Source organism: Myotis myotis, unplaced genomic scaffold, assembly GCF_014108235.1.
Source record: "Myotis myotis isolate mMyoMyo1 unplaced genomic scaffold, mMyoMyo1.p scaffold_m19_p_17, whole genome shotgun sequence".
NCBI lineage: Eukaryota > Metazoa > Chordata > Mammalia > Chiroptera > Vespertilionidae > Myotis > Myotis myotis.
This window is the reverse complement of record NW_023416321.1, coordinates 10,211,359-10,221,712: the sequence shown is the minus strand read 5'-3', so window position 1 is coordinate 10,221,712 and position 10,354 is coordinate 10,211,359. Positions and strand designations below refer to the sequence as shown.

Below are 10,354 nucleotides of genomic sequence, written 5' to 3'. Positions count from 1 at the left end.
GGGGGCGGAGGGATGAGGTCAAGGGGTGGGGGAGAGCCTGGAGTGGTAGCCTGGAGGTCTGAAGGAAGAGGCAGGGACTTGGCAACCAGGCTTCCTGGGAAGGACAGGCCTGGAGTTCCTTCCCTTCTTGGCCTGAGAGGTTGCTTTTTAAAAATCTTCCAGCCCTTGTTCCATCTGTCTGCCTACCCGCTGAAAAGGAATCCACAGCAGATTGGAGATGCAACCACTCCGACCCCCCCCTCAACCCTAGGCCTCTGGCAGTATGCAGTTGGTATTCCAGGCTTGGGCGTGGGCTAGAGGGAGGAGACAGGGCAACAAGGTAGAGAAGCACATTTTAAAAACACAGACAAGATGGCTAGGCCATCACCAACCAACTTACCTTCAGTCTCTGTGGGTAATTCCCCCAAATCTTGATTTTTTCCCCCCCTTGCAATTCTCCTTTAAAAAGAATTAGAAAACATTTCAAAACCAGGGGCACCAAGCACGAACCCCTCCCACCTCCCTGAAGTCTCAAATGTCCTCCCATCTCTTTGAGGTCAATTGGGCACTCCCTTCTAGCACCATATTTTTCTGCTCTAGGACATTAATATCTACACCCCGACCCCATCAGTTACAGTTTCCAGAGGGCTCAGGGATGGTGAGAGATCTTGAAAGTCAGAGCTGTCTATATTATAAATATATATATTTTTTTCTTTTATGGAAAAGCTGGGAGGTGATTGTCAGGACTGAGGGTTTGCCCATTCTACTGCCTCCCACCCATCTCAGCTCCAGGTCCATCCCCCTCTTTCCACAAAAAGCAATCGGAGACACGAGGTTCTTCTACACTTTTTCTTCAGTTGCTCTCTTGACTTAACGTGAAAACAGGGTATATTTTAACAAACTGTCTGTCCCAGGCAGGGGCTGCAGCGGGGCCTGTGTGCCTTGCTCAAGCCCCTGACAGGACACTTTCGTTGCACTTAGAGTTTACATTTTAATGGATATAAAAACAACTGTGAGAGATGCCTGCAGGAGTCCAGCATCGCTCAAAAAGTGTGTGTTCTAGTGAACATTTTCATATATATTTATTGGTCATAGCCTGTTAAAATATTTTCTTTTTTTTTGTATTATTTATCCCCTTACATTATGTATTTATACGAGGGAAAAAGGAAAAAAAAACTGTACTTTTTTTTTTTAGTATTTACTTGTTATAAAGGACGTGTTTCCTGTCATGTAAAACCAGCTATTTTAGTTATTATTGTACTCTAGAAAAGAGCTGTAGATTTATGTTAAACTCGTACTTATGAGCAATTGTAATTAGTTCTAAAAGGCATGAACTCAGCTCCTAATTGTCACTGTATAGTCCTGAATTTGTAGAATTAGAGTTAATTCCCTCTTGGAACTTTCTTTGTTCTTCCGTAGTCACTTTTTTTCCTTACTTAAAAGGGTTGTCTGTCAAACAATTCTTGAATAAACTTTCTGTTATCAATTTTATCTTGTCCTGGTGGTCCAATTTAGATAGCAGAGGGAGGCTGCTGACTGCCAAATTTCCCCCAAGGGAATGAGGACACTGGAGACCCCATCTTGGCCTTTTCGAGCACTGCTCAGGCGCCGACCTCCCCTGGCTGTATCTCATGTTTATATAGCTTTTCTCATAGGAGCCTGGGACATCCTGCCAGCTCCTTGAGCTAAGATTTAAGAAACAAATTGGGAGGAAGGAGGACTCTTGGGTGCTCGCTCTAGGTCTTTCTGTTTGGCTTCTTTGCCTCTCCATTTTTCTCATTCATTGACCTTTTGTCCTTTTGCTCCTTTGGCTACAACTTCCTTGCCCAGCCCCTGCCCCTACGCCCCCCGCCCCCCAATAACAACAACAACAAAAATCGGCAGATTACTGCTCCTTCCACGCAACCTAAACTTCACAGTTCTCTTCCGGAGCGACAAAGAAGTCGTCACGTGACCCGAAGCCCAACCACCATTGGGTCTAGAATGAAAACAAAGGAAAATGATTAATCTAAAAAAAAAAAAAATCTGAGGCCTGGACTTCTAAGGTCAAACCTTAAAACTAAAGTGAAATTAAATTACTAAATAAAACTGGGGGCGGAGGGAGAGGAGGCCCCTTTGATTTCCCCAGCCAGGCAGCCAGGGGACAGGGAGAGGCGGAGGGTGGGAGAAGCTGTTGGATCGAAGCGTAAATAAAATAGTCCCCGGGCTAATGGGCGACTCTGTTTTCCACAATCCCTGGGAAAACTTCATTTCTTAGTCGTGGTTCCATAAAAGTTTTATCACATTGGAGCGAGGATAGAGAGGGTCTGTCAAAGATGAAATGTCACCGCTGCGTCGCTGGAGTCGATAAGAGCGAGGAGACAGGGCGGCTGAAATATGGAGCTAATTCGTTGAAAGGGAAGCGGTGGCGGCTTGCTGAAGAGTTGCATAATTCTAATTGTAAGCGATGCGCAGGCATTGCTTAATTAGGAGCATATATTTGGTGGAAGTGATGGGGGGAGGGTGTGTCGGTGAGAATCTTTGCAGGCCCTGAGCCTTAAAGAGAGGGCTGATTTTCATTTTTATGTTGCATCCTGGCAGTCCAAGGTTAGTAATTACAGTCTTTATGCAACAATAAATAACAATAAAAAAAAAAGCAACCTGAGTTCTACACCCCATCCCCGCCCCCCCCCACCCCCCCAGTAGGATTTTTAACTGGACTCGGCTCATCCAAGCGGCAAGCAATTTAGCATTGGGTCAGGCTATAATTTAAAGGCATAAGAGCGTGCAAAGTTTGATTGGGATCAAATAACGCTCAAGGGTTTTTCTTTCTCTCTCTCTTCCCCTCTTCCCTGAATAACATTTTCTGAATGATGTAACTAGATGAGGCGCCATGTTTGGCTCTGGGGGTGCAGTGGATTGATCGTTTAGCAGGAGAGAGGTAGGCCAAGAGAGAGAATTTAGCTCGAGCTTGAACACCAGAGCTCTGGCTTAAAGCTGGTTGGCAAACAAGGAAAACAAGGGCGGACTTAGCTTGGTGTCCCCCACCCCCTTTTTTTTCTGCGAGATTCCAGCGCTAGCTCAGCAGCCAAAGTCGTGGCGAAAATATCTGTGTGTAAGATTCACAGCACAACAGGGGGCGGGAAGCCGTGTCTCCGGGAAGGAGGGCTCTCTTGGCCCCTTTTAACACCCAAGTTTTCTGCTCTTCTCTAATCTGGCAGTAAAACCTGTCAGCAGGGTTAGGGAGAGCCGTATTTCCTGCAGGGGCAGGCTTGGCCGGCTGGTGCCGGCAGAAGCCCTGGACCATGCAGCCAGCTCCTGAGCCCGTGCAAAAACTTTCCGGGCTTCTCAAGGGGGTGGCTGAGAGAGAGCCCGCTCTCAGGCCTCGCTGCACAACTTGCAGACAACCACTACCCCGATTCTTCTGTGCCTCCCCCGCCCCCCACCCCCGTCCCCATCCACGCCTCCAAATGGTAAATTGTGCTTTCTTTGGAGCTGAGCTGGACATAACCGTCTCTGGCCAGTTTGTCCAGTTCATAGCAGTTCTCTTTTGAGCCTTTCAGAGCTCGCCAGACCGGCCACCCCCTGTCCCCGCAGCCCCCACCTCCAACTGGCTCTCCTCCAGCCCCAACCTTCCGATGCAGACAGCTCGGTCCTTTTTAAATACTCACCACAACCCACGCGGATGAATACTCACCACCACCCACGCGGCTGTTTGCATCGACAGAAAGTTTCTAGTTCCAGCTCCCGGCTGAGTGGCCATGTCTCTGCTAACCAGCCTTCTCCTCCAGGCTGGGCAGCTGGGAGCCAGGAGGGGGAGGGGAGGCCAGAGCCGTGGGAGTTCTCCAGACAAACTTTCCACCCAACTCAGCGCCCTACCCTCTGTCCCCATTCCCCATCTGTTTCCCCAGCTCCCAGAATCACCTTTCTCTTGTGCTAACACCACCCACCCCCAGGCCTTTTAAAGGGATGGGGAATTTCGGCTGTTCCCTCTGCTTTCCCAAAGAGCCAAATTCTTTGATGCCATCCGAGGGAGCTGTCAGGGGGCTAAGATTGATCGCCTCATCTCCTCTCCGTCCCTCTGACCCACTTATTTAAAAATCTTCCCCCAGATCGACTTTTCATTTTCTGCTTTGAGATCTGGTTTACCACCAATTGTGTGGAACCCTCAGTCTTGTGCCTCCTCCCTGCAGTAAATTACAGCACTCCCTGAAGTTCAGACTATCTGGATCCCTTTAAAATAAATAACAAACCAACAAACAAAAAACAAAAATTCCCTCTGGGGCCAGAAAAGGAGTATCATCTCAGTGGTCATTATTTCCAACCCCTCCATGTTCAGGGAATTCTTGCTTGACAGTGATTTTTTTTTTTTTTTTTAACTAGCATAATGATAAAAATGGGAGGGGGCATCTCTTTGTTCTAGGGGAGAAAATCCACCCCCCCCCAACTTTGAGAATGCTCTAAGTGAAATGAATGGGTGGCCACCTTGGTTCTTGTTCATGTTCCTGAGTATAGATACAGATACAGGCTTGAGGCTTGAGTGGTGCTATGCATTTTAGACCCTGACCCTTGAGGGAGCAGGTCACAGAGGAGTGCAGATGCCTCCAGGTGAGCAAGGCAGGTGGATGGACATAGGGGCAGGGGCAATGCTGCAAACACTGGGCAGAAGGGGAACTGAGACCACACAGCTATGGAGGCCAGAGGCCCAAAAGGGCCTCTCACCATCTATCTCACTCCTCTGTGTCAGCCTGGGAGTGCCTGTCGATTTTCCAAGATTTATCTGTTGCTTTTGGAGGGTGGGATGGGGATAGTGGTGCTGATGATTGTAAATCTCTTCTCTTCCTTATTGCACCTTAACTCTGACTTTTCCCAAAGGCTGGCGGGGAAGCCTCTTTTTACTACCTCTTCCTGCCACACTGAGATCCTCACTCAACCTTCTTTTTTGGGGGGTGGGGGAAGATGCTGCTGGCCATGTACAGAAAGCAATTAACTCTATTAAAATATTTCAAAAAGAGGAAAATCTCTCCCTTAGATACTCTTGTTTTCCAGGCTTCTGGAGGATCTTAATTCTCTGAAGGAGATGAGGGAAAGGTCCTCTAGCGTTTTTTTTGTTTTTGTTTTTGTTTTTGAAGAAAGGGAGGCATTGGGGAGAGGGAGTGAAGGACTGGGGGGGTTCATGGTGTCCAGGTCGGGGGTCCTCTAGAGTTTTTGAATCAATTAAAGCAAATAATGCTCTCTGTTTTCCACCAGGCCCAGACCAGCGATTGGCCGAGTCTGGTCCCGTGACCACGAATTCCCTGCAATTTCGCCAGAGTCCTGGGTTTAATAGAGAGAGTCCCCATACGCTTGTATTTATCAGCAATATACAATTATAAAGGCCCCAAATTTAAAAAAAGAGAGAGAGACAGCAAAATCCCTCCCTCCCAAAATCGCTCCATCACATAAACCTGGGGGGGGGCAGGAGGGGGGGTCCCTTCCGATCCTCCCTCCTGACGCCCCCCCCAGCAGGCCCCCTCCCCCACCATTGAAAGCCATGAATTTTGAATTTGAGAGGGAGATTGGGTTTATAAACAGCCAGCCATCGCTCGCCGAGTGTCTGACTTCCTTCCCCGCTGTCTTGGAGACATTTCAAACTTCATCAATCAAGGAGTCGACATTAATTCCTCCTCCTCCTCCTTTCGAGCTAACCTTCCCCAGCCTCCAGCTCGGCGCCTCCACCCTTCAGAGACCCGGGAGCCAAAAGCGAGCCGAAGATGGGCCCGCTCCGCCGCCGCCGCCGCAGCCGCCGCTCCCCGCCGCCCCCCTGGCCCCCGAGTTCCCCTGGATGAAAGAGAAGAAATCTGCCAAGAAACCCAGCCCATCGGCCACGTCCCCTCCGGCCGCCTCCTCGGTCCCAGCCTCCGGGGTCGGCTCGCCCACAGGTCAGTAAAAGGGGTAGGGGTGGGGTGAAGGGCAGCTAGAAGACGGGGAGAAAGAGCGATGGGGGAGGAAGAAAAGGCGGCAAGCCTGTTGGGGTTCCTAGCCCCGTTGGTTTCAGTGACAAGGAAGCAGAATAGATCGCTGGGGTTCAGGCCTGGCCGCTGCCAGATGCCATCTCCCTCCCACCCCCACCCCCAGCAGATTTTGGAAGCTGGTTGGGGAAGAGCTTTTTCTCTGCTGGGAGAAGAGAATTCGATTGCCCTTTATCTGTGAGGAGGGATGCATGTGTGTTGTTGGGGCTGAATCTGAGGACAGGAAAAGATTCGGTCCCATTCCCCCAGCTCTTACACGGGAGGGGGAATCTAGGATCTAGGGAGGAAAGGAGGTGAGGAACCATCTTTCTTTATACACCCCCTCCCTGCGTGGAGTCCGAATTAAGGGGTCCACTCGGAGGACCTGGGGAGGCTCTGAGGTCCTGGGGGCAGAGGGGAGCCGGTTCTAACCCCTGCATGGCCCGTGGGCGGCTCTCTGAATGCTTTGCCCTGACCTGGGCCGGCTGTGCAGGGAGAGGGACGGGAAAGAAGGGAAAAGCCATGAGCGCGAGCGGCTGCGGTGGGCGGGAAGGAAGGGGCACGGCGGCTCCTGTTTTTGGCGGATGGAAGAGTCTTTTATTTCAGCTGAACTGAGGTTGGGAGGAGGATGCGGCCCGCTCTGATGCTCCGTCTGCTTTCCCAGCAGATGGCCCGGGGCTGGCGGAGGCGGCCGGCGGCGGGGCGCGCAGGCTGCGCACGGCTTACACCAACACGCAGCTGCTGGAGCTGGAGAAGGAATTCCACTTCAACAAGTACCTGTGCCGGCCGCGCCGCGTCGAGATCGCGGCCTTACTGGACCTCACCGAGAGGCAGGTCAAAGTCTGGTTCCAGAACCGGCGCATGAAGCACAAGCGGCAGACGCAGCACCGAGAGCCGCCCGACGGGGAGCCAGCCTGCCCGGGCTCCCTAGAGGACCCCGGCGAGCCCGCCCCGGAACCTGCGGCCAGCCCTGGCCGCCTCTCCGCCCCGCGGGCGGCGCGGGAAGCCTGCTCTCACCCGTCCGAGGTCGCGCCAGGCCCTCTGGGCGCCCCGTGCGCCCCGCCGTTGGCCTCTCGCCCGGACGGCGCGGGGACGCCGAGCCCCGGCGGCGCCCTGCGCGGGGCCCGCGGGCTGGAACCCGAGCTGTTGCCCGAGGACGCCTTCCCTGAGCGGCAGGATTCGCCTTTCCTGCCCGACCTCAACTTCTTCGCGGCCGACTCCTGCCTCCAGCTGTCCGGAGGCCTCTCCCCGAGCCTGCAGGGCTCGCTCGACAGCCCTGTGCCCTTCTCGGAGGAGGACCTGGACTTCTTCACCAGCAGCCTCTGCGCCATCGACCTGCAGTTCCCCTAACCGTCTCCTCCCGGCCGCTCGCCCCCCACCCCCAGGGCCTCCCAGGACCCCCCAGCCCCCAAGTGTGGTTTAGACTTCTTTATGTATTTGGCTAAAATTCAGGTATTATTGAATTAGCGTTTAATCCGCGTCCTTTCTTCTCTCTCTAAAATATTGGATACTCCGGCGTCTTTTGGAAACCACAGAAAAATTCCGTTCGGTGGACCCCTCCCAACGAAATCTCAGGAATCATTACACTGTAAGGGGCGGGGCGGGGCTTTTCTTTAAAAAGAGCTAGAGGAGCCTATTTTCCACTTTTTTTTTAAGTTTTAGGACGTAGATTATTTATTAAAACTCTTTAATAATAGGAAAAGGGGAAAGTATTTATTGTACATTATTTTCATAGATTAAATAAATGCCTTTATTATACGAACACGAGTGCTTGTGTTGGGACGCAGCCCCTTCCCCCGAAGCCCTCAGGCCGGCCTCGGTTCTCCCCGGGCTGGGTCTGGTCCCGGGCTGGCTGAGTCCGCGTGGTGCAAAAATGGCCCCACTTGGCCGCCCCCCGCGTCTCCTCCCGCAGCTCCGAGACCGCAGGGGGGTTTGCTGGAGGCCGGGTCACCTCGCCACCGCCCCACCGAAGGCCTCTGGCCCCGCGCGGGTGTTCGGGGCCTCGGCTTGGGAAGGTGGGCGGCGCAGGGAGAGGTGTGCGGCCCACGGGAGAGGGTGCAAGGAGCGGAGGCCACGGGCACGCGCGTGGGAGCCCGGGCCGAGGCCGCAGAGACGCAATGGGGTTGGGAGGGGGCCCGGGGCTCCGAGCTGCCGCACCCCAAAAGGGTGGAGGGCTTCTCCCGGCGCGCAGGGCGCCTGGGGGCTCGGCCTGGAGGAGTGGAGTGGGCGCCGGGCTTTTCTCGGGAAGCAGGCCCCGGGCCCCGGGCCCCGGGAGGATAAAGGGCCTCCACGTGGGCAGGACGGAGCCGCGGGAGCAACGCAGCGGGGCCGGCACCGGCTCTCCGTCCCCGCAGTCGCTCTGGGGCTGGGAGAGCGTCCGAGGGGCGGCGGGCCGACCAGCCCAGGGAGCCCGGGCAGCGTCGGCAGGCGCCTGGCCTGCAGGGAGGGAAGGACGAGCGAGGAGTGCGGGAGGGAGACGGAGAAGCAAGGGTGATGCTCAAAATGGCGCTGGGGCCGGGCGGCGGGGAGGCGAGGGAAGAGCCGCCATGACGGCCGCTTCGGGACGCGCGGGGTCCCGCCCGGGGACCGGCCCCGCACCCCCTTTCTCCTTTCTGGGTCGTTCAGACGCCAGTGCAGAAAGGGAGCCAGGGAGTCTCCTCCCAGTTTTTGTTTTATTTTATTTTTTTAAATTGAGCCCAATGGATGCCGAGGGCGCGAGATGGACGGAGAGTCCGCGTGGGGATGAGAAGGGGAGGGGAGGGGGCGCGCCGGGTCTGCAGGCCCGGGTGCGCCTGGGCGACTCGGGCTTTTGATCCTTCGCTCTGGGATTGTAGCCTGCCCAGAGCTTTCTCCAGATGCAGACCTACCTGTCTGTGCCAACAACTTCATTTGCCATCTCAACACTGTCTCCTATCCCCCACCTCCCAGGCCTGGCTACCTGCAAACCCCGTAAGCGGGAAGCCAGGATCGATCTTCCCCATCTGCCTTCTGCTTTCTTCCGGGGAACGTGGAGATTTAAAGGGCCCTGGAAAGCAATCCATCCTCCTTAGGTTTATTTAATATTTCTCGGGCCCAGAAATAGACACCGCAGGGCTACCTCCTAGCAGACGCTGCCAGTCTCCAAAATCAGTTTATTTCATGGGCCTCCCAGACGTTCCCCTGGACCAACAGGCCGAGGACTTGGAGTCCCGGGCACCAACAGGCAACAACTGTCAGGAAAAGCCAGAAGCCAGATTGGTCATGACATATAGGACCGGACAGGCCTCTGAATATTTTTTTTTTTAACTGGACCTCGGTGTGGGAAGTACACACATCTTATTCAGCTGAAATTTCATCCCTTAAACTGTCTTCATATAGAATTCACCTCCCGCATTAAATAATCTTATGTCATGTTAAATTGCACTTATTTCTTTCATAAATAAATTAATATAGAACAATTAGACGTGTTATTATAATATCATGGATCTTATTAGTTTATTTTTCCTCATAAAATATATAGGTATGAAATAAATTCAATATATTAAAGTAATAATACACAGCTTATTGGCTTGTGTGTTTATTTTCTTCATAAATAAGTGAGGCTACAATATATTAAAACCACACTATACTTTTTATTGGGCTATGTGTTTATTTCCCTACAAAATATGCCCATAGGCAGTGTTTAACGTCTTAAAAACCACAGCACATAGCCATTTCCACACTAGCAAAATGAAACAGGCATTTCAGCTGGGGCTTTGATTTCTATGTACCGCCAAACTGGATAATTTGGCCTAATTAAAAATGCTCTTTCAGCTATAACAGGTTGTTACCAAGATCAAGAACACCAGAAGGATTTTGCTAATTGCCCACCTTCCAGCTTTCTTTGGTCAAAAAGAGAGCACCTTTCATCAATGCCAAAAGAGCAGGATCTCTGCTGGAGAGAATTCACGTCTTGGGATCAGGGCTTGGTGTGCGATACTCAGGGCCCCTGGGGCTCTGGTTCTGTAAGAGCCTTGCTGCCCTGTGGCCCAGCAGCATCAGCACTACCTGTGAGCTGGTTCGAAATGCAGAAACTTCCGCCCCACTCCGAAGAGAATCAAAACCTCAATTTAGCAGATCTCCAGGTAGTTTATACGCACATTAAAGTTTGAGAAGTGCAGCTAGAGCAGTGGTTCTCAACCTTGGCTGCACATGAGAATCACCTGGGAATCTTTTTAAAATCCTGATTTCTGGGCCTCATCCTCCGGAAATTCTGTTTCTTTGTTATGGGGTGGGGCCACAACATTCGTAACAAAGAAACAGAATTTCCGGAGGATGAGGCCCAGAAATCAGGATTTTAAAAAGATTCCCAGGTGATTCTCATGTGCAGCCAAGGTTGAGAACCACTGAGCTAGAGCATAGAACTACCTTGCTCCCTGCCTTCCTCC

General features: G+C 52.6%; 1 protein-coding gene and 1 long non-coding RNA gene across 4 annotated transcripts; one reads left to right on the top strand and one right to left on the bottom strand.

Annotated features, from left to right (window-relative positions):
• Nucleotides 1–11: 11 nt before the first annotated feature.
• LOC118672176 lies at nucleotides 12–3,927 on the bottom strand. Of its 2 annotated transcripts, none has more exons than XR_004973006.1 (3): nucleotides 3,656–3,927; nucleotides 1,869–1,957; nucleotides 12–438 (listed from the first exon to the last, which is right to left on the bottom strand). It is a non-coding gene; the product is annotated as an uncharacterized LOC118672176 (long non-coding RNA). The 2 variants fall into 2 exon arrangements; XR_004973005.1 differs by having other exon boundaries at nucleotides 1,886–1,957.
• Nucleotides 3,928–4,523: 596 nt separating this feature from the next.
• HOXB2 (homeobox B2) lies at nucleotides 4,524–7,693 on the top strand. 2 transcript variants are annotated; one of them, XM_036342135.1, is made up of 2 exons: nucleotides 4,524–5,879; nucleotides 6,613–7,693. In XM_036342135.1, exons 1-2 carry the CDS (start codon nucleotides 5,492–5,494, stop codon nucleotides 7,296–7,298), a joined length of 1,074 nt encoding a protein of 357 aa, XP_036198028.1. In that variant the 5' UTR covers nucleotides 4,524–5,491; the 3' UTR covers nucleotides 7,299–7,693. The 2 variants fall into 2 exon arrangements, with proteins under 2 accessions (XP_036198028.1, XP_036198030.1); XM_036342137.1 differs by having other exon boundaries at nucleotides 4,525–5,879; nucleotides 6,616–7,693.
• The last annotated feature ends 2,661 nt before the right edge of the window (nucleotides 7,694–10,354 follow it).